The sequence below is a fragment of the Scardinius erythrophthalmus genome (genome assembly GCF_964197995.2).
Source record: "Scardinius erythrophthalmus genome assembly, chromosome: 16".
NCBI classification, from domain to species: Eukaryota; Metazoa; Chordata; class Actinopteri; order Cypriniformes; family Leuciscidae; genus Scardinius; species Scardinius erythrophthalmus.
Genome location: NC_138236.1, coordinates 27,880,574 through 27,905,608, shown reverse-complemented (window position 1 = coordinate 27,905,608; position 25,035 = coordinate 27,880,574). Strand labels below are relative to the sequence as shown.

At 35.6% G+C, this 25,035-nt stretch overlaps 1 protein-coding gene across 2 annotated transcripts in view; it reads right to left on the bottom strand.

The window, feature by feature from the left end:
* Positions 1-25,035, bottom strand: part of ano10a (anoctamin 10a) — a 50,833-nt gene that overhangs the window by 23,012 nt on the left and 2,786 nt on the right. For both annotated transcript variants that reach the window (XM_081389676.1, XM_081389677.1), the window contains exons 2-12: positions 22,365-22,515; positions 20,695-20,892; positions 20,387-20,521; positions 12,138-12,257; positions 11,446-11,779; positions 10,972-11,207; positions 8,237-8,292; positions 7,862-7,936; positions 7,540-7,722; positions 5,768-5,959; positions 4,532-4,660 (exon numbers count right to left, since the gene is read on the bottom strand). In XM_081389676.1, coding sequence (XP_081245802.1) covers positions 4,532-4,660; positions 5,768-5,959; positions 7,540-7,722; positions 7,862-7,936; positions 8,237-8,292; positions 10,972-11,207; positions 11,446-11,779; positions 12,138-12,257; positions 20,387-20,521; positions 20,695-20,892; positions 22,365-22,503 — 1,797 coding nt within the window. In that variant the 5' untranslated portion in view covers positions 22,504-22,515. The remainder of the gene's footprint in view (positions 1-4,531; positions 4,661-5,767; positions 5,960-7,539; positions 7,723-7,861; positions 7,937-8,236; positions 8,293-10,971; positions 11,208-11,445; positions 11,780-12,137; positions 12,258-20,386; positions 20,522-20,694; positions 20,893-22,364; positions 22,516-25,035) is intronic.

Below are 25,035 nucleotides of genomic sequence, written 5' to 3'. Positions count from 1 at the left end.
TCGAAGAGATTAAAGGTCATCAAGCCGAAAAGGTCAACTCAGTCAGCTTTTACAGCATCGTTATGTATATAATTGTGCTCTTATAAACTATTCAAAAAAGTTTGGGGAAAATGTTTTTAGATAAAAACTGAAAGAGTTGTTGGAATCATATTGACGGTGACGTTGAAGTCGAGCGACCGTGATGTAGTCCGTTTATAGCCTACCTTTAGCTTATTACTTCTGGCGACTGCCTTTAGGCTTCAAAATTAATAAAAGTTGTGTTCATCTGTGATAATTATCTTGATGGACAAAACATGCAAGTATCATTACCGTTTGTCGACCACAGAGCTTGTTTTTAGCGATAATCCAAAAGCCTATGGGAAAATCCTATTGGGTTTTTGTGTGATGCTAACTGCTGGTTGGCCTACAAAGTGACGTCATACCTGCATTACTCTATTGCCGTAAATAAAGCTCTGTTTGCTTTCGAATCGCTCTCGCACTAGTTAGACGTCATACATTGGTCTGCCGCTTCAAATACAGTGCTATGCATAAGTTTAGACACCCATACTAAAGTTGACTAAAAAGAGGAATAAAAAATCATCTTTTGGAAACTGAACTTAATGCCTTAATTTAAAAAATTAGGAAAAATCCAACCTTTACGGACACCAATTTTCTTTGTGAATGAATAATGTAATTAATCATCAATCATTGTAATAATAATTTTTTTTTTTTTTTTAGGATACTATGCATCCTGATAAAGTTCCCTTGGCCTTTGGAATTAAAATAGCCCCACATCATCACATAGCCTTCACCATACCTAGAGATTGGCATGGTTTTATTTCAGTTAGCCTAATAGCTAGTTTGATTTGCATTGAGAGATGATCTTATGGAAAGTACCCCATGCCAATCTCTAGGTGTGGTGAAGGCTATGTGATGATGTGGGGCTATTTTAATTCCAAAGGCCAAGGGAACTTTATCAGGATGCATAGTATCCTAAAAAAAAATAAAAAAAAATACTTAAAAATAAAAATCTGCCTGCCTCTATGGGAATTTAACATAGGGGTGTCCAAACTTATGCAACCTGTATTTTAAGGAAGAACATTTATTTATTTACGATACATTATTCATTCACAAAGAAAATTGGTGTCCTTAAAGGTTGGATTTTTCCTAATTTTTTAAATTAAGGCATTAAGTTCAATTTCCAAAAGATGATTTTTTATTCCTCTTTTTAGTCAACTTTAGCATGGGTGTCTAAACTTATGCATAGCACTGTATAACACACTTTAAATCTGCAGTGGTCAGGTGGTACAGCAGCGGCCATGTGGTACAAGCCGTAGCTCTCAGAAAATAACATGTTTACACGTTGTAATTACTAAGTACTATGTTCTACAAGCACATGAAGGCTTTTTACAGTTCAGAATCATTATGGTAATTACGACATGGCATGAACGCACCTGATATTGTGTTACAGTGAGTAGTAAACACTGTTACTACTTCTGAAAGAATCTATACATCAGACAGTGCTCTGCAGTCCAGAAGAGCCAGACCTTCCCCCATCCGCTTATGCTGATCCAATGCCAATCCCTGCTCACTCCACTTAATGAACTAACAGACTCAATAAAATATATAAAGACAGCCTTGAAAAGCACCCTGCATAATAGACAAGAGAATGTGATTTGCTTGCAGCTTATTGTGAGAGCTGTATGTAGCAAATGTGCGCATACACACAGTACAGTGGGTTAGTGAGACAGAATCTTTATAGATATTAAGGAAGATATAGTGGAATCTTAAGGAATTTATAGGCTCCTTTACAATTCCATTAACAATTTTGATAACACTTTATTTTATGGTGTCCTTGTTACATATGTTGCATGTACTTACCATAGTAATAACAGTAAATTATGCATAATTACATGCAACTAACCCTCAACCAAATCCAAATCCTAATCCTATCCTAACCCTATAGTATGTACATGTAATTAATTAATATTACTCAGTACTTAAATATATAATTACACTGTAACAATGGCACCTTAAAATAAAGTGTAACCACATTTTTTTTTTTTTTTTTTTTCAATTTTGAGGAAGCACCTTGCATACAACAGTTCTGACCAGTTGTACACACATAAAAACAAAAACAAAAATATTTTATGGAATAACACCCAAAAAATTGTTTGGTAGTGACGTTCCTTAAAGTTACACACAGATTTTCAGACTTTTGAACACATTTCCCTCACAATGATGGTACCTATTTACAATGAAAGAGTGGCTATGAGAGAGAGGGATGTAGGGGGGTGTGGTTAAAATCAGTCTCAGATAATGGACTAAAACACACACTGTTTCGGTAGTGACATGAAAATGCAGGACACATTTTTTTCATGATTTAAAAATAAAATATAAAATAAATGTTTTTGTTTTTTTAACTTAACTTTTTAAAAGAAATCAAAAAGATATTTTTAAAAAATCAACAATGGATAAAAAAAAAAAAAAACATTTCAATATAATTTTCACAAGTTGAAATTTAGGGGTTAGGGTTTGGGACAGCCACCTCCCAATTGAAAGTATCCAATAAATGATGATTTTATATTTATTAAAGCTGCAGTCCGTAGTTGTTCTTCTTTGTCGCCATCTCTGTTCGAAATCTGCAATTGCAGTTATTCGCAGAATTATCAACTTTACGTGGGTTGTGCCTCGGCATGGCACAGCGCGGATGAATCCAACGTTTTGAGGAGAATGTGGATGTGGTGTGGAAACTGTCATTCGCAATCACAGATTCTACTTTTTGGAAGTATGACCAACATAAGAATTTTCACTGTAAAATGTCGTCTGAACAAGTACCGTAAGTAACATCCACTTTTGTTCTGACCAACTAAGGGGAAAAAAGCATTGCAGTAAATCACGCTGATTAAATCTAACGCTCGCTTATCATATCACGTCAAACCGTGCAAATTATACTTTGTTCTCAAATTGTTAATGTTAACGACATCAGCATTGCGTGACTACATTTAATGCCCTTCCGATATTTATCCTTGTTTTCGCATGGGACGGTTGCAATCTCTTTTTTTCTCGAAGTCTTCGTGTTTTACAACGGGTGAATCTCCAGTTGTCACTGGTGATTGTCGTTTGAAGCTTTCTGGTCCGCCATCAAATTGATAAGTTTAATTATATCAAGTGCTGCGAGAAAATGTTATAAATCTCCACCTCCAACATCCTCACACGCAATATAGCCTACTAGCCGAGACTCCTTCTTTATGTGTACAGATGTGACGTAATGACGCAAAGACATGCTCGAAATTCCAGCGGAAATCCACCAGTACCACTGAAATCAAAAACATTATTACAAGCTTATCGTTTTGAATCGAGCTACGGCAAGCAGATAGTTTTGAACACTGGCTGGTTATGTACTTGCTAAAAAATTTATTTTGGATAATTTTTAACCCAAAAACGTTACGGACTGCAGCTTTAAGCTTACTGATATTTTAAATATTATTGTGGGATTCAATAGATAATAGAAGGATCTTTGTAAACCTCTAAAATTTTAATACTTAAATGTTTTTAAAAGTGTTTTTTGGTTGTGGGACAGCAGTTTGCACCAAATCTGTAGAATGGCCCATATATATATATTATGTCTGTAGCATCCACCATCGAAGGTTGAAAGCGTCATGACCCTCACAGGAAATGAATAGAACACGTCAGAGAAACAGTGTAGCCACACAATCACCCACAAACACTGTTGATTTAGAGCAGTGCGTCCTGTGTTCCCAGCATACCCGTATCCCAGCTGCACCAGCCCTAAACAAATCAATTCACAGCAGCCAAACTCAATCCAATCAATCTAAATTACAATTTCTGACCAACACTACCACTTGCTTTTGATTTAACATGCACATCCTCTCTGACTTCAGTCAATTTGGATAAAGTTTACTGGATTTAATGTTGCAGAACGAAACAACAAAGCCACACACAGACTTTTGAGGTTTGTAAAGACTTTTCTATTCCCTCAACACTCCTGGTTTCGAGTTTTATTTAAAATTCTGTCATGGTACACTGATGCTGTGCGTGAATCAGTGTGGCCTAATTACAACTCCAGTGATTACTGCGAAGTTTAATTAGCGGAAAACAAGACATGGCACAATGAATTCCTCCCCAGATCCCCACCAGGATCACACAGAATATCAGGAGTTCTGTTTTTCTCTCTCCCAAAAAACACCCATCTCTAGTGTGTGTCTGTGTGCGAGTGTGTGTTTCTCTCCACGCTTCCTGTTTAATTCTGATGTTAACCCATATGGACTGGAGTTTCACGGTAGTGGGGTTCTGGATTCTTCTGTTACACAATCTGACAATGTCTAGCACACTATGTTTCCTGCATTATCCAAACCACTAGGATGGCGGTTAAGGAAACAAGGACTACAGGCCGAGTTTAGAACCCTTTAACACTCATATACACACAGAAAGGAAAGCAGCTCACTGATGCCACCTTATGGACAATTTGGGCCATTGCAAAAGGGGGTTATGGGTTATCATGTTGTGAGGAAAGGAGAGAATATATTACCTCTATCGCCACCACAACGAGGATCAGCTGAGTCTCTGATTCAGGGAAGTACGCGTTCACTTGTGGAGACAAACCAATCAAGGCACAGTTGGTCACCACGGCGATAACACTCATTGTCTCGAATGCCAACTGGAAGAATAAAAAGCCCAAATGTGAGTGTGCGCACGTAACAGTGCTAAAACATTTTAAAAAATCATTTACATAATTGAAATATAGCTGAAATAAAATAAAATCTAAACATTAGATGACAATCTTAAACTTAAAAAAAATGTTCAAGTTGCAGTACTAAAATTACTAAAATGCAAATAGAAATCTTTTTGTTAGAAATAGAAATATAAAATAACTAATAAAAATCATTAAGGCACATAAAAAAATGCAAAAAATCTAAACTCAACTAAAGTGAAAACTGAAAATATAAAAATAAAAGCTAATTCAAAATACTAATAAATACCATCATAGTTTATAAATAATACTAAAACAACACTGGTGTGTAAAATACAGCATTGTTTAAGTATTGTGACAGACTTAACTGCAGGCTTCTTATGATCATAAAGACATTTCAATCTAATAGCTTTAAATTCTTATAAATATTTTTAATATGCATACAAGTGGACAAAAAAAATAAATTCATACAGACCCCAAACTTTCAACCGGTACTGTATATAAAGTCATATGGACTACTTTTTTGGTGTCCTATGGCCTTTTTAACTTAACATTACTTAACTACTTTAGTTAACATGAACTAAGAATGAACAATAGTTCTACAGCCTTTATTCATCTTAGTTAATATTAATTTAAACATTTACTAATACATTACTGCAATCAAAAGTTGTATTTGTTAACATAAGTTAATGCACCATGAACTAATATGAATAAACAATGACCGACAGTATTTTTATTAACTAACATTAACAAAGATTAATAAATACTGTAACACATGTGTGTAATGTACCTTTAAAGAATGAGTAGGTGTGGGCCAATTTTTTACTGCTAATGTATATTTATAATAGCCCTTTTATTTTTACAGAAATCCAGATGACAAATTCCATTATTATTATTATTATTATGACTCATATGGGCTATTATTGACTCTTATAATATGCTACTATTGAAGTTTATCAGATTGTCCTCTGCTTTCTATACCACTGTACATGTTCTGTGTCTCTTAAGCCTTCTTTAAAGTACAGAAATGATCATCTCTTCTGGAAGTGAGACTTTCTCACAAGGTTTTCTCACCTGCCACACCCCGATGTTCGCGGCTGGTTCTGAGAAGGGACGCTTGAAAACATGGCACATCTTGAAGGCGTCAGAATAAACCTCAGTGATGTTGTTCAGCACCACCAGCACGGCAGCCAGCGGGTACACACAGGAGAACAGACTCACGTAGCCGAACAACAGGAACTGCTCAAGGTAGTCGTCAAACGTGCCCTGGTGATCAAAGATACAGTATTTCAGAGATTCAATTCTAAAGGTCAAAGAGGGTCATGTCAAACTAAATTATGACTGTTTTTGATGCAAGAAACAGTGGACAGCAACACAGTATTTTTACTTTACTTTTACTTTTTAAAAATGAAAATTCTGTCATCATTTACTCACCCTCAAGTTGTTTCAAACCTATGAATTTCTTTCTTCTGTTGAACACAAAAGAAGATATTTTGAAGAATGTCAGTAACCAAACAGTTGATGGATCCCATTGACTTCCACAGTGTATCTATTTGTCAATCTATGGAAGTCAATGGGGTCCATCGACTGTCGGGTTACCGACATGCTTCAAAATATCTTCATACAGGTCTGAAACAACTTGAGGGTGAGTAAATGATGACAGAATTTTCATTTTTTAAGAGAACTATCCTTTAAGTATACATTTATACATTTATAGTAGTACATTGTTCAAGTATCAGTACTTTATCAGAGTATTTTTATAATGGAAAACTTTTACTTCACTAAATTTCAAAGCATAATATCTTACTTTTCACTCCACTACATTTCATAAAATCATGTCGTTCCTCGTTATTTTGAACTGAAGAAATCATCACTCGCTCAGACACGCACGCGATAGCAGTGTCCGATTCGTGAATGAACTGATTCTTTCCAATGAATCTGTTAAATCGGTCCGCTAATCTCACTGAGCGATTCATTTGTAAATTGGACCAATCCGATTGCATCTGTTCTCGGGTCAACAACTCACTGATTTATTCAAAGATGATCTAGACAAGTACCCTGGCAACTTATGTGTCTGTGTATCTTTCTGTCTTTTTGTTGTTTCCATGTGCTTTGTAATGTTTAAAAAAAAAAAAAAAAAACTCACTTATTCAAATGAAGAGGTCAGAGCGAGACCCCAGTTAACGGTTCATTGAATTTACAAGTCTGACTCAAAAAGAGCCAAGAACGGGAAATCCTCTGAGCTTTAGTACACGTGCAACTGATGCTAACTAATGCAGAATTATAGGATTTATTATTGTAAATGAAAATCAAATTTAGGTCACGACTGTAGGTCTGTAAAAACTAGGTATAAACTAAACATAACATTAAAATAATGCAAATTAATGCCCATGCATCATCCCCGCTGCCGAACACATTGTTCCCTATGAGACGTTTGTTTTTGTATTGTATGTTCATATTTTTTAAAACACACATTATGGTTTTCTTCATTTCTATGTAATATATGGTATATTATGTTACTGTCAGTTGTTTGCACACTTGGATTTTCAGTAATTATCAGTGTATGACAAATGTTGGTAATAAAAGTCTTCTTACTGGCAGATCAACTCATATTAAGTGTCTGCATAATCTTCCTTATTGACTAGTGCTGGCTCCTTGACAATTCATAATACTTCATAATGATGTCAGACTGAGCTGTAACCTATTTAAGCTCTGTGTGTGTGTGTGTGTGTACACAGTATATACTAAGTGCTCGCTCACAAAATCCAGAACATAATTCTACTTGTTTGGTAATATTACCAATTATTTTAATATTGCCAACTCGAGGCACCCAAATGAGGACCTACCAGATAGGTGTTCATGTCAGTCTCCAGCTGAACTTGTTCCAGCAGGGGGAGCTCTTTATCCCCCATCAGCCTCCTCATCCTCTTGTGCACCTTCTTGTTCCTCCTCCTCTGCAGCCAGTATGGCAGGAAGGCCTCCATCACTTGGTTCAGGATTTGAGAGGTGATGAGCAGAGTGGCCAAACTCTGAAGATCCACACACAAGCAAGAGGCAAAGTTGCTTGCATTTAAAACTATAATGCAACTTGTAAATCATAGGTTGTTATTAAGTCATTTAGCTTCACTTGATTTATTTGTGGATGCAGCTGAGCTCTGAAATACTCACCTGTCTAAGAAGCACCATATCTTGCATGACAAAGGCAATATAGAAGAGAGAGGCAAAGCAGTTTACGAAGTTAAACTGGAAACAAACAACAACAACAAATCCAATAATTAAGACTAAATTTGCACTTTAGAGATTTGCTTAATTTTAGTTGCAAGGGTTCCCACACATTTAACCCAAAGCATTTGTACTACTTTTACTTTCATTTCAATAAAGATTTTTAAATGTAATGATATAGAGATGACTTTTTAATATTTTCACAATTTAAAAATTAGTGGGAATATTGCAGGCATAAATCCATTAACATGAGGTAAAATATCAATCAATGAAATAGTAAAACATGAAGTATAAAAACACGCAAAAAACTTGAAAGCATACCACCAAAACCTTGAGCACGAGGTGATTTTGAAATGATGACTCCAATCTGTGGTTTTCTGAACAACAAAATACATGAAATGGGATTTAACTCCATGTTGAGAAGAAACAATTTAATTTCAAGAGTAAAAAAACAAAACAATTAGAGTGGGGCATTAATGCCATTTACATGGAAGTATGGATAAGTCACATATAATTTAGACAAGGGGCAAACTTCCTCAGCAAACTTCAAAGAAGGGAGCAGGATGACTTAAGTATTTAAATTAATAAATAATTAATTAAAATTAATATATTAAATAATAGTCTAGATAGATAGATGGATAGATAGATAGACTACTATTTTAAAATATACATTTTTATTAAAATAATATATTAATTTCTATTAAAATAATAGGCTATCTATCTATATTTATATTAACTAATAATGTCAAATATTAAATCCAAAACATAACATGGGTAATCCAAATATGAATCATGGTTATTTAATGTAAAATGTTAAATAATTCAATACATAAATAAAAAATTTGAAAACAAACAGCTTTTTTATAATTACAGCAAAATTTTGGAAATATGTTCACGTATATATAGGGGAGGTGGGCTTCAAATAAGAACATACATTTGGAATCATTATTTTGACTTTATTTCTCATAATTGCTAGTTAAATCTCGCAATGTGATTTTACATCTTACAATAGAGACTTTATATCTCACAATGTGACTTAATATCTTGTAATAGCAACATTATATCTCACAGTGTGATTTTATTTCAGATTTTAAATGCTGTCACTTTTTTTTTTTTTTTTACTTTGAGGCAGAAATGGGTTTCCTTAAGATAGTTTAAACTTAACCAAGATAAAATTACAAAATAGCGTTCAACTATTATTGAGCCAAGATACAAAAAATAAATAAAAATAAAAAAACCTAAAAAGAGGATAACACAGTAGAATGTCTAAAGTGGACACTGAAATAGGCTACAATCTATAAGCAACTACACGTTAACTACCGGTTATTAGAGTATTAGTAGACTGCTAACACTTTATCATGATGCTCCCCAACAGACATTCTACTGACTGCAAGTAATTTGGCAACTACATGTCAACTTATTCTGCAAACCTGAACTCTAAAGGCCCAGATATACTCACAGCGAAGTTCTTTTTCGTTCTTCGCTTTGGGGTAAAAAGAAGTTTGAAATACCTTTGCAGCGGTATAGAGTTACTGAACATCCTGACGCCGCCAACGCTCCTGAGAGCGGCGATTAGATGAATATGCAAATATGTGATGTGCAGTTTCCTTTCAATAACAAAACAAATACACAACAAAAAAGACAGCGGTGAGAAAACAGCAGTAGCGATTTGGATGTTTGCACGAGCTCTGCAATTCAGCACTCCAGTAAAGTCACGTGACTTTATATACCACTTTATACAATAGATTTTTAAACCAAGCAGCTTTACTGTATTACACATGAAAAACAGTGTCAGTATCTCTTTCAATTAGAAATTGAAAACAACTTAATTTTTTACCATAAAGCGACTCTCCAGTCTGTTTTTACTCGCAGACGTCTGACCTCGTCGGACTGAACAGAGGAAATGAAGCGGAGAAGATTTCAATGTCAAAGAAGACGGAGCCTCAGAGCACACCTAACTATTATCCGTATCCAGGCCGTATCCAGATCTGATGAAGGACCTGCGCCTGGACACGACGACAACGCAGTCCTGAAGTGTCAACTAGTCTCTACCCATTGAAGGCCTCCTTCCCTATCCCTTGTCGGGATAATTCCGGTTCACGTGGCTACGCGGAAACGATAAATAATTCTGTATTATACATTTTTAAGGCCAGACAAGTAATTTGTTGAGGGTTGGTTTGTAAAGAAGGACTACACGCCTGCGCACATATATATTCAAACACGCATACCTATAGACTAAACACGTAATACACATGTGCATGCCGTCAGCGTTTTCGCAGGTTCGCGTTTTTGAAGTTTGCACATAGATAACCTTTTTTTTTTTCAAAACATTTTCAAGGCTTGCACCTTGGAATCTATTTCAGGGTTTGCGTTCTCGAGCCACCAGGCACTGTTTTGTGCGGATGAGCGGGCCGGAGCACGTTGTGTGTTTTCTGTTAGAACGGAGTCGTGTTAGCGGCCCCTAAGTTAATAACTAATGATCTTTGCAATGGAAGTGAATCAGTCAATCAAAACTAACATTAGCTAGACAATAACTTTATTATAGAGCTGCTGTAAAGCCAAAACAATCTCTGTTACTGTAATTTCCTATTATCACTGTAAAGCTGCTTTGAAACAATCTATTTTGTTAAAAGCGCTTTATAAATGAAGGTGACTTGACTTGACTACGGACCAATGGTAGTTTGAAGGTGTTTACCAGCCAGAGCAAACTTTTCTGGAAAATCTCGAAGTCTCGAGTTTCGAACTCCCGAAATAAACACAAAACGAACTTTATTTTGGCCTGATTTTGTTCGAAATTACGTCACACCAGTTCGTTCTTACATTTCACTTCCAGTGTATCGAGACCTTAACACCTAACCCAAACCAAACAGTCTACTAATACTACATGTACATGTACTACATTACATTACTAATACTACATGTACATGTACTACATTACATGTAGTTGCAAAGTTACTTATTGTTAGTACAATGTCTAAAGTGGACCACTGAAATAAAGTGTAACAGAAGATGATAGAAGAAAGAAAGAAAAAAGAAAGAAAGAATTTCAGGCTCACCCCAGTTTGTGAGAAACTCAGCAGCATAGCGATACAATAAGTTCATGATCTCAATGACCACTGCGTAGATGATACTGGGAACAAACATCAGAATGCCGGACGCAAAGTTTGGATTTTCGGTGTATATACTTATGGCCCAGTTCTCCATGTCAAAGTAAACCATCATCACGTAAAAGGACAGATACAGGCACAGCAGAACGAAAGGAACCGACACCAAATATATCCTCAACTGCCGCCTGTCAAGGGGAAACAAACACTGTCAAAACAAATTGAGCATCTAGAACACTTTCCATATTTATCATGCTTGTATTTGTTTGATGTTGATTTAGAATATGCAGTTCTATGTATTATTATTATTACATTTTAAAGGTCTGAGACATGCAAACCAGGTTTTAGTGCCAATCAAAGTAAAAAAGATGTGCTTAATATGCCTTTTTGTCTGCCAAAACATGACAATATTTCAAAAATTGGTACTTGGAGCTAGGGTAGACTGGTTCCTCTCGCCCCGTGACTGGATTAAACCCCAGAGCTCCATGGAATCCAGGCCTCGGTTCTTCAAACGCTTTCTTGCGGCTCAGCGTTCCCCACCCGTACGCTAACGTAGCGCTGCATCTCTTCCACACTTCCAGGAAAACCGTAGACCAAACCAGGTTGAAGACAGCAAACAGCACGTACTTGTCATAGTCCTCCCAGTCAAAGAGGTAGTAAGGGATACCAATGAGGGCCATGGGTACCAAGGCAAATGTGAAATACTCCAGAAATCCAAAATAGAGCGCCATACCCTCGCCAAAGTAACATCTGATGTCATCTACATTATGGAGGACACAAAGAGAACATCTTCAATGAATAAAGCACAGTGCATTGTGGTTTCAATGCAATTGTTTGATGATCTAAAACACCAGTTTTAAGATGGAGCAGGTATAAATTCTGCTTCACTTTACATTTGCATTAAACAAGCAATCTACAGTATTCGTTGAATTTCCACTGTAATTCAAGAGAACAGCTATAAATCACACCCACCCACCAAATATGACATTCAGCTGTACTTATATAACCAAAATTCTTGTGAAATTCTTTTCACAGTAAGTTGTATCAACAAACTGATATAAAGGCTGGAGTTGGGTTTAAAGTTCATGCTGCCAGCGCACACAGACAGAGTGACTCACCCAGTGGCTGGAAGGATAGTTTGATCTTTTTGTACCATGAGAACGAGAGTCTCTTAAGGTCTTCTTTGTTATGGAGAGGGAAATACTGGACTAGGACACCTTTGGATTGCAATCTCCGCACTGAAAAAGAGTTTACCATCAAAATGTAACTTATTATTCAAATGACGAAAAAAACATTGTGGACAATTACAATTACATGTGCTTTAAAGGAACACTCCACCTTTTTTTGAAATAGGGCTTATTCACCTTCTTTCCTACATTTAGATAGGTGGGCAAATGCATTTTTGTCTCAGTGCATGCATTGTTTTAGTTTGACAGGGTCGGCGCTAGCTTAGCTTAGCATAATGAATGGAATCCTTTGTTGCCAGCTAGCATGTCCTGAGTAAAAGTGATATAAAAAATAAAAATAAACACATAATTACTTCTTGTGGCCTGCGTATTCACAACGAGTACAAATAGCGATGCAGACTAACACTAGGCGATTTCCTATGCAGATATTGACTTGGGACTATATTGGGGGAAGCACAGGCGAAGCACTGCTACTTGGGCGCAGAGATATCACGCCCAAGTAGCAGTGCTTCGCCTGTGCTTCCCCCTAATATAGTCCTTAATATATTATAAGTCAATATCTGCCTAGGAAATCGCATAGTGTTAATCTGCATCGCCATTTGTACTCGTTGTGAATACGCAGGCCACAAGAAGTAATTATGTGTTTATTTTTATTTTTTTTGTTTTTTATATATCACTTTTACTCAGGACATGCTAGCTGGCAACAAAGGATTCCATTTATTATGCCGCCCCAATATATCTGAATTTCAACTTTGAATCAAGTAAATAAACAGGTAATTAAACACATTTGCATCAATAATGTCAAATATTTGTGACCAGCTGGAATTTAGTTGGGTCACATGGATATTGGATTGTTTGTATATATTTCTTTCTTTCTTTCTTTCTTTCTTTCTTTCTTTCTTTCTTTCTTTCTTTCTTTCTTTCTTTCTTTCTTTCTTTCTTTCTTTCTTTCTTTCTTTCTTTCTTTCTTTCTTTACCTACACATGTCTATTTCAGTTTACTTGTATATATAAGTTTTATTATTGTAGTGAGTTTACATTGGGCAGCTCAGCTGCATTTTCCGAATTCTGGTTGGCAGTTGAGAGAGTGGAGTTGCCGTGACGATTGCGGTGCATCCTCAGACAACAAAAAGGACCTTTAAGCAACCACAAACTATTGTCTCTCTCTCTCTCTCTCATTTACTGTTAAGGTTAGTTATTAAATTCATTCATTTTCATATCAAATGTTTAAGTTACATGTTTTAATGTCGTATATATATATATATATATATATATATTAGGGCTGTCAAAAGATTAATCACGATTAATCGCATCCAAAATAAAAGTTTGTGTTTACATTATATGTGTGTGTACTGTGTATAATTATTTTGTATATATAAATACACACACATGCATGTATATATTTAAGAAATATTTGCATGAATATACTGTATATATTTATATTTAATTTATATTATATATGAATATAATTTTTTTTATATATAAATTACAAATTTTTCTTAAATATATACATGCATGTGTGTGTATTTATATATACAAATTTAATTATACACAGTACACACACATATATTATTTAAACACAAACTTTTATTTTGGATGCGATTAATCGCGATTAATCTTTTGACAGCCCTAATATATATATATATATATATATATATATATATATATATATATATATATATATATATATATATATATATATATATATATATATATATATATATATATATATACGTCATATACATACCTGTACATGCTTTTGTCATGGACCTTTAAGCAACAACAAGGACCTTTAAGCAACCACTAACTTTTGTCTCTCTCTCTCTCATTTACTGTTAAGTTTTTAAACTGCTTACAGTCCTCCCGACTGCCCGGGACCTGTAACATGTTATTGGTTAAAAGCATTTTCACCACCCTCCCCTCAAAAAAAAAAAATTATTGCAAAAACTTGGAGCAACTTATTACATTTTGTTTAAAGATTATGAGGATGAACAATTTAGAAGATAAATAACACCTAGAACACATAAAGAGGTCGATTTTGTCAAGTCAAGTCAAGTCAAGTTTATTTATATAGCGCTTTTCACAACACAGGTTGAATCAAAGCAGCTTCACAGTAATAAATTAGAACAATACATCAATGTTTGTTTCTAGTGGAACGTCTACGTTTGGTAATGCTGATCAATAGTATCGTTGATTGATTAATTAAATTAAATATCCCCAAATATCCCCAACTGAGCAAGCCAAAGGCAACAGTGGCAAGGAACCGAAAAACTCCATCAGGTGACCTAATGGAGAAAAAAAACCTTGGGAGAACCCGGGCTCAGTCGGGGGCCAGTTCTCCTCTGGCGTTTATGAACTAGAGGTCGGATTTAACTGTAGGATTAAAAGTATTATATGAATGCCTGGCTGAAGAGATGCGTCTTTAATCTAGTTTTAAACTGGGAGAGCGAGTCTGAGCAACGAACAGTATCCGGAAGACTATTCCAGAGTTTTGGTGCTAAATGTGAAAATGCTCTCCCTCCTTTGGTGGACCTAGATATCCTAGGTATGACCAAAAGCCTCGAATTTAGTGACACAATTTAGCGCGATGGATTATAGGGCGATAGAAGATCCGTTAAATAGACTGGAGCTAAGCCGTTTAGGGCTTTATAAGTCAGTAGCAATACCTTGTAATTAATACGGGACTTTATAGGTAACCAATGTAGGGATGATAAAATCGGTGTTATATGATCATATTTTCTTGATCTAGTTAGAACTCTAGCGGCGGCATTTTGGACTAACTGTAGCTTGTTTATTGAGGATGCAGGACAACCGGCTAATAACGCATTACAGTAATCTAGTCTCGAGGTCATGAATGCATGAACTAACTTTTCTGCATCAGAAACAGATAGCATATTACGTAGCTTAGCAATGTTTCTAAGGTGGAAAAAGGCTGTTCTTGTAACATATGAAATATGATTTTCAAAAGACAGGTTGCAGTCTAATATAACACCCAGGTCTTTTACTGTAGAGGATGAAGTAACAGGACATCCTACTATGTTAAAGTTGTATTGTGAGAGGTTTTGTGGGTGGTTTTTTGAACCGATAAGTAGTACCTCTGTCTTGTCTGGATTTAATAAAAGAAAATTATGCGTCATCCAATCTTTTATATCTTTAACACACTCTGTCAATTTGGATAATTTAGCGTTTTCATCTGGCCGTGATGAAATATAGATTTGAGTGTCATCAGCATAACAATTGAAACTAATTCCATGTTTCCTTATAATATTTCCAAGTGGCAGCATATATATTGAGAATAATAGAGGGCCTAACACAGATCCTTGCGGCACTCCATAGTTTACTGGAGTTATGATAGATTTTTCTCCATTTAAATAAACAAAATGGTAGCGGTCAGATAAATACGATCTAAACCAGCTTAATGCTTGTCCTTGAACACCAGTAGGGCTGTGTATTGGCAAGAATCTGGCGATACGATACGTATCACGATACATGGGTCACGATTCAATATATTGCAATATATTTCGATACTGTGCATAAGGCGATATATTGGGATTTTTTTAAAGTAGGACTATAATTTTAGAAAAAATAATATTTAAAAAAAGACATGATGTGCATAAAAGTCAAAGAAGTTTACTTTAAGTAAACAATTCAGTTCACAGAAAATCAGACTGCCAGTTTGGTATTGTGGTTCACAGGTTCTTAGTGAGCAAATTTTTATATTTCTCAAGTAGGCCATAATAAAAGAAAATACATAGCCCCTGTCACAATACAAAACAACAACGTGAACTGGACGAAAATGAATGAAAGTGAACAAAATGAATGTGTCATATAGGCCTATTGAAATCAAGTTTTTATGTGATAAAAGATTTTAAAAGAACTGGACGCGCGAATGAGGCGAATTAGCGTCTGCCGCGCTAAACGCCTCATTCGCGCCACAGGACCTCCAGACGCGCGTAAACGCGTCTTTGCATTAACTTAACATTGAAATCACTCGCGCCAGACGCTCTATTCGCGTTTGGTGTGAACGCAGCTTCACGGTGCGCCGTCCACTACAGCTAAGCGGCAAAACTACGCTCGGTGCCGCTGGCAACGCTGTAACGTCTCCGCTTTGGGGTGTGTCTGTTACGAGTGTGTTTGTTTTTTTCAACACACGGACAGTATAATCATCATGCACGCGATTACATTTAGAAATAGACAAGCTTTGTTTCCAAATGCACCAAGCAAAGATCCTTTCAATTTTATAAACCCAGCCAATATAATAACAATAAACACATCCAAAATAAAATATTTAACATATAAACAACTGCAAAGCGTCTAATTTGTAAACAAAATGACTAAATCCATCATAAACTGCCGACCGCGTTTTTCCGCTTGATATTTGCATAAAGTCGAGAACTGCCCAACCTTTTGACGCTCTCAGTCGCTCTCAACGCTTTCTCCGGTCCGCTGTCACGGTGCGTGTCCACTACAGCGGCAAAACTCCGCTCAGTGCCGCTGGCAACGCTGTAACGTCTCCGCTTTGGGGTGTGTCTGTTGCTGTTGTGTTTAATCTAAGTTTTTTCAACACACGGACATTATAATCACCAGCAATGCACGCGATTCCATTTAGAAATAGATAAGCTTTGTTTCCAAATGCACCAAGCAAAGATATCCTTTTAATTTTATAAACTTTTATAAATCCAGCCAATATAATCACAATGAACACATCCAAAATAAAATCTTTAACATATACAACAACTGCAAAGCGTCTAATTTGTAAACAAAATGATTTACGCACTAAATCCAGCATAAACTCCGGCACAATTTGCATATTTTTAAACTCTCAAAACAGACGTCACATCCCGAACCTCACAGCAATTGGCTGCCGACCGCGTTTTTCGCTTGATATTTGCATAAAGTCGAAAACTGCCCAACCTTTTGACGCTCTCGGTCGCTCTCAACGCTTTCTCCGGTCCGCTGTCAATCCCAAAATGCACTGCTGAGCGTGAAGCTCGACTTCCATAGGAATGAATTGAAAACGCTTGCTCCGCTCGCTCTGTGCCAGTGGACACGCACCGTTCGGCGAGCCTTTTAAACAACATAAACGTGAACCACCGTCTTACCATGAATATTTTTGGACGTAAAAAAAAAAAAAAAAAAAAATCGATATTGCGTTTTTGAAAATCGATACAGTATTGCAAAATAAAATATCGCGATACTCATGTGTATCGATTTTTTCTTACACCCCTAAACACCAGTATAATTTTGTAGTCGATCTAAGAGTATTGTATGATCTATAGTATCGAACGCAGCACTAAGATCAAGTAAAACTAATATTGAGATACAGCCTTGGTCAGAAGCTAAAAGTAAATCATTTGTGATTTTAACGAGCGCAGTTTCAGTGCTATGATGCAGCCTGAACCCAGACTGAAACTTTTCATAGGTGTCATTTTCTTGTAAGAAAGAGCCCAGTTGAGCGGACACAACTTTTTCTAGTATTTTAGACATAAAAGGTAGATTTGAAATGGGTCTATAATTTACTAGATTATTCGGATCTAATTGTGGTTTCTTAATGAGAGGTTTTATAACTGCCAGTTTAAATGTTTTTGGAACATAACCTAAAGATAAAGACGAGTTAATAATATTGAGGAGAGGCTCTTCCACTACAGGTAACACTTCTTTCAATAGTTTAGTTGGTATAGGATCTAGTAAACATGTTGTTGTTTTAGATGAAGTAAAAAGTTTATTTAACTCTTTTTGTTCTATAGTTGTAAAGCACTGTAATTGTTCTTGCGGGGTGATAAATGAGGCTGAATTATAAGGCGCGATTGAGGATTGAGCGTTTACAATTGTGGTTCTGATGTTTTCTATTTTCTCAGTGAAGAACTTCATGAAATCATTACTACTAAACTGTAATGGAATATTTTGTTCAGGAGACATCTGTTTATTTGTTAGTCTCGCCACGGTGTTAAATAAGAACTTAGGATTGTTATGGTTGTTTTCTATTAGTTTGCGTAGATGCTCAGCCCTGGCCGCTTTTAGGGCCTTTTTATAACGTGACATACTGTCTTTCCATGCGATTCTAAAGACCTCTAAGTTGGTTTGTTTCCATTTACGCTCTAAATTACGGGTTTCTCTCTTTAGAACACGCGTAGTATTGTTGTACCATGGTGCTTTACTTTTCTCTCTGACCTTTTTTAATCTAATGGGCGCAACAATATCCAATGATCCAGAGAGAATGGTGCTCATAGTGCTAGTTAATTCCTCAAGTTCATCTGTTTGTTTGGGTTCACTGAGCAGCTGAGACAGATCCGATAAGCTGTTTGAAAAATTATCTATGGTGGATGGAAGGATTGTTCTGCCTAATCGATAACGCGGCGCAGCATGATATATTACAGGGGTACGTAATATGCAAGTTACCATGTAATGGTCAGTGACATCGTCACTTTGTGGAATGATATCTATATCGGTTGGATCGGTTCCATGTGATATAATTAAATCGAGTGTATGATTAAATCGATGAGTCGATCCGCTAATGTTTTGCTTGACCCCAAAGGAGTTTAATAAATCTGTAAACGCAGCCCCTAACGCATCATTTTGATTATCTACATGGATATTAAAGTCTCCAACAATTAATGCTTTATCGAAGTTAACTAATAGGTCTGAGAGAAAATCTGCAAACTCTTTTAGGAAATCAGCGTAAGGCCCAGGCGGTCTATATACGGTAGCCAAGGCTAGAGATAATAGGGATGTTTTTCGAACATCTAAGAGCGTAACATTTAGTACAAGTACTTCAAATGAAATAAACTTATAACCCGTTTTCTGAGTAACATTGAGAAAATCTCTATAGATTGTTGCAACACCGCCGCCACGACCATTCAGACGGGGCTCGTGCTTATAGGAGTATCCTGCTGGAGTAGACTCATTTAGACCGAAATAATCATTTGGTTTAAGCCAGGTTTCAGTAAGGCAAAGTACATCGAAGCTATTATCTTTGACTATTTCATTTACAATAACTGCCTTAGGTGTGAGTGACTGTAGTTGACTGTAACATTCTATTATCTGAGGTAATGTAAAGTTAATTTCAACATGAAAAAAGTACACAGCAGATTTAATGTTTTAGTGTACTTACTGTAGGGCTGCAAGATTAATCGAAATAAAACCAAAACTGTGATAAGACTTAGTGCGAATATCAAATCGCTAAGGTTGCGATTTAATAATAAATATATGTGCTGCGTATTTCAGAGAGAAGTGCAGCGCTGTGTTCTTTCACATGAGCAGCTCATGATCGGCCAGTGTGTGCAATGTCAAAGCGGCTCAGTTCACAGTAAATGTTGCTCCATACGAACTCCATCTTTATATCTTTTATAGAGTTTGGGTTACTCTAAGGTGCATTTGTGCCAACCATCTTCCCATACTTGCAATAGGAAGTGCTTATCAACATTAGAGAAGCTTAAAGCTACACTGTGTAGGATTTTCTCCCATCTAGCGGTGAAATTGTTTATGACTACCAACTGAATATTACTTTCTAGCCTCTCCCATTCCGATGGCGTTTTAACTCCTACGGTGGCCGTATTATTTCAAACATGCCGGCAGTCGCGAGTAATCTCCCCCTCGCATTCGTCACGGTGGCACTGAGTGTCAAAACGCGAAAGGCGAAGCTTGAAATTCAAGGTATGTCCCTCTTTGGCTAATGTATTTTCAAGATGGAAGCGCAACATGGCTGCCGCCATTCGAGCGACTCACTCGTATGTATTCTAAATGGCAGTTTACACTTACGAGAATAGTTAGTTGATATAAGTAATTACACATTAATGAGTACATGTCATTTTGAAAGAACAAAGTGTTTTTTGCAAAGAATCAACTTAAAAAATTACACAGTGTAGCTTTAAATTGCTTCATGTGGTTTTCCATCAAAATAAAAGTTTGATGGTTTAACATCTGAAATTAAATGAACACAGCCATAAATATTAGTATTGTATTTTTTTCTTAAATGCAATTTTTTCTTACAGTAAAATATTACAATAGTAATTATTATTATATTTTATTGCAAACCTGGATTTGTTTTAACACATTTTAAAACCGCAGCCGCAAATTTTAATCCGAAAAAAAAAATGCAAGTCGATTTTTCCCCAAATCGTGCAGCCCAAAGTTGCTTTCTTTTAATCTAGTGCAGTAGGTAATACAAAAAAATACACTTACCAACTGATTTTCCAGGGTAGAGCTTCAGCTTAGGGTATCCTGGAACGTGTTCTTCATTCTTAGCCCTAAGCGTATCCAACTCATGTTTGATAATGTATTGACACTCCGCATCACTGAGAAATGCTTGACCATCTCCTATGAGCACAACACAACAGTCTTATAGAGCAACCAGGACCAAATCTACGTAAAGCCTATGTGAGGAACTAATGCAGCCAAAATCCCCAAAATGGTTTCTTAACATACTGTGAAAAAAACAGTACAGCAACACACTATCATACTCCTTATATTCGGTTATAAATGAAGCTCACCCTCAAAGTCTCTGAAGCTTTCTCTGTTGGCATAAGTGAACCCTCGCATTGTGCCATCTTGAAACTCCTTAAACAACCCAACATCCTCAGCTCCGTTTAAAAGCCTCTGTAACGTGGAGCCCACCACAAAGACATTTGGGTTAGACTTCTGATCATCCTGAATTGGAAGAAGCAATTGATCCACCAACAACTCTGCTCCTATAAAAGAAATCGCAGTTTTAGGAACTGTGTATTTCCCAAGGTCAATGTCCTGATAAATGACACACATGTATTGCTCAGTGTTAGAAAGAAAACTACATGTGATGACATATCATAATATGAAATATGTATATCAAGATCACTGACATGTAAGTGTGCCCTCTGTAGTCTTAAAAATCTAGTTATACCATGTTCTTACATACGGTAATATACTTTATCTGTATTCATGTTGGTTTCATTTGGTTTTGTAACCATCAAGTAAAAAAAAGTATAAAACATATTTTCCTTACACCTTGAATACATATGAGAGTACACACTTTTAGATTAAATCTATTTTTCAAGGAAAAACGTATTTCAACAAATATCCATTCTTAATAATATACATTATTAATTTATAGATATCACTACATGTTGTCATAAAAATAAACATTTTCTGATATTTTGAGTTATTGATCTTGATACACATTTGCATTTATTCATTTATCCATACAAATAAGGAAGATCACAAGCAATTTCTCATATGGCCAACAATTTTCATTGCACACAATGACAGGTTTAGTAAAAATCTAATTTAGTAAAAAAGATAGAACAGAGGTGAGATGCAGAAAGGAAAAGAATGATGATGGAAAGATTGGGTCGAAAATTGGGTCGAGGTTGGCAGCTCATTCCACCAGAGAACAGAATCATTTCCTGTTTTATGTTGGTTGTTTTGCATGTTGGCTGCACCACATGATGTTGCATATTGCAGGCAAAAGTTGTGAAATATTATAGGTAGTGGCCGTTTTTTATTATGATTTTTATTATGCAAAACTCTTTTAAGGAATTAATTACCAGAACAGTTGCATCACCCCGAAATATTTAACTTTTTGCCAAAAATGGATCTTAATACAGAAAAGAAATTGTAAACTTGCTCATCAAAGAAGAGGTAGCCTATATTCAAAATTACATTTGTAATGATTTTCTTTTTTTATAAACCAGCATAATGTCACTGAACAACAATCAGTTCTTAATTTTCATATAAAACCACCTCATGTTACTGCTTTCTAGTATTTAAACGTCACAGCATTACTTTATCGTTTACTGCAGCTTATTTAATTGAGCTGAATAAAAATGAAATACAGAACTTGTAATAATATCTATTTAATATATATGTCAGGCTATTTTAATTAACAAATAGAGTTAATATGCTACAGAGTTATTATTTTTAATCAGGACCAAGTGTCTGTGCAAGCAATCTGTATGAAGCAACTTCAAAAGAGAAGCATTTGCGTTTCCTCTACAGGCAGAATCTGATATTCTATATCTGTGACCTCTGTGAAGGGCAGGGTTCACATTTGGTGGGTCACAGTGGTTGAGTAACACTGACAGAGGCACTTCAGACACACACAACTTCAGAAGGCAAGCAGATATTTCAGAAAATGTTCAGTTCCTGTCAACCTCTATCCCTAGATGTAACATGCCAAGGGTCTCACCTCCATTTTGCTGCTTGTCTCTGATCCTGTTTAGTAACCAAGTGATGGCCTCTGCTTTAGTGTCATCAGCAAGCTCCAGGACCACCAGAGGGGTGAACGAAGAGACATCACTGTCAGAAACCGACATGCCGAGATGCATTTTTCCTGATCCCTGTGTTATACACAGACCAAGAGAGGCAAGGGGCAAAACAAATTATAAATAAAACATATCACTCTCCTCAAGAAAGATTCAGATGCAGAATATACCCCACAAGAAACACCTAACATTTCACCCGGTGAAGATCGAGCTTTATTTGCATCCATAACTGTTTATGGAAATATTTTCCTGTTACCGAGAAGTATCAAATGCAAATTGGTCATTCTAAAAATTAGGTGCCGCAATAAAAGTCACGCCACAAAAAAAATGTCATCATATCACACATTGCGTATTGCTTGATGATGAAGACATATCATATAAAAGTCACTGTGTGATATGACTCACTATTCCAATATCCTCTACCATTAAAATCGATTTCAAATAAATGCTGTTTATTCATAAAAAAATCTTTAAAAAATTACCTTGGTTTCCCACAAAAAAAAAATATTAAGCAGCATAACTGCTTAACTTTAAATGTTTCTTGAGCACCAAATCAGCATATTAGAATAATTTCTGAAGGATCATGTGACATGGAAGACTGGAGTAATGATGCTGAATGCAAATTCCGATGTACCACCACTGGAGTAAATTACATTTTTAAAATACATTAAACTATGAAACAGATATTTAAAAGTGTAATAATATTTCACAATATTACTGTTTTTACTGTATTTTTGATCAAATATATGCAGGCTTGGTCAGCATAGGAGATACATATCCATTTTGATAGTCAAAAAAAGAAGCAATAACAAAACTGATGACAGAATAGAATAGAATAGAATAGAATAGAATAGAATAGAATAGAATAGAATAGAATAGAATAGAATAGAATAGAAGATGCTCTAAAGGAGCTGGTGTTTTTAACTATTGCACTAGTTTGCAAATACTTATCTGTGTTTATACACTGTTAATTCCACACTATGAAATATTGTCAATCGTGGCATGGAGCAGTCAATGATTTTGTATCATATTTTTGTAGAAATTTTGTAACTACTCCATATTTCACCTGACCATATACAGTAGAAACATACCAGTGATATTTTCATGTCTCTTGTATCACTGTGTGGTCTCTATCTTTGTATATCCTAAAACCAGCCAACAGACCAGGGTTATTAACTTTGCGATAATAATGAAGTGACCAACTGTACATTATCCATTATGTATTCAATGTCTGTATTGTGCCTATGCTGTGTGTAAAAAGGGTGAAAAAGAATCAAATTAAAATTTAAAAGCATAACTATTTGTATAAAAAAAAAAAAAATATATATATATATATATATATATATATATATATATATATATATATATATTCATATAAATATGACACTGACATTTCACCAGTGTCGATTTATAAAAGTCAGCTTTTAACAATTTACTCTTCAAATGTACATTATGTTATTTCAGTGAAAAAAAAAAAAATACTACAACTACATTTACTACATCAAGCCTAAAATTAAAATCCAGTTTAAAGGGATAGTCCGTCCAAAAAATGAAGTTTAGGTTACCATTGATTTACATTGCATAGACAAAAAAAAAAAAAAAAAAAAAAAAAAAGACACATTTGAAGCTAGTCAACCAAACAATTTTGGTTACCAACTTTAAAAAAAAAAAAAAAAAATCTTCTTTGTTGTTCCATAAAAGAAAAATAATGTTTGGAACTACTTGAGGGTGAATAAATTATTTTTGGGTGAACTATCCCTTTAACAAATAGTAGAATATTAATTAATGAGGAGGAAAAACCAGAGGAAGACCTTATTTGCAACTCAACAAACTGGTCTGGTTTGGACATAATCAAGTACATGACATCCTTCAACCTCAGAAGGAAAGTTGAAGGAATGTCTGGAAAGGGACTTCTACCACAGCACTCCAGAGTAGAGATCAAGGAGCTTCAGGAAGTTGGTGTGATGCTTCAGGGCCTGGCAAAATTGAATTCCACATTATACCAAAGAAGGCTTGGGAAGAATGTGAGACGATCAGTAAAAATGTTGAAGCTGAGTTTTGAACATAATAATTACCCAAAACATGCAAGCAAATCCACAAAAGAATGGCTCTGAAGCAAGAAATGGAAGGGTTAGGAATGTCAAAGTTAAAGTCCAGACCTCAATCCAATTGAAATGTGGTGGGGTGCAAGAAAACCCTCCGATGTCACACTGTTAAAGGGATAGTTCACCCAAAAATAAAAACTCTGTCATTAATTACTCACCCTCATGTCGGTCCAAACCCGATAAGACTTTCTTTCATGTTCAGAACACAAATGAAGATCTTTTTGATGAAGTAAGAGAGCTTTCTGTCCCTCCATTGACAGCTACGCCACTACCACTATGATGCCTCAAAAAGTTCATAAAGTGATCACTTTATATGATGAACAGATTTAATTTAGGCTTTTATTCACATCATCAACTCATACATCAGTTGTGGTAAACGGAAGCTCAAGCATGTTCAAGCTCCAATATGTAGGGATTTTGTAATAAAATTTCCAAAAATAACTTGCACAGTGTGATATATTTCCTCCAGTTGTGTACTTACAATATCTCA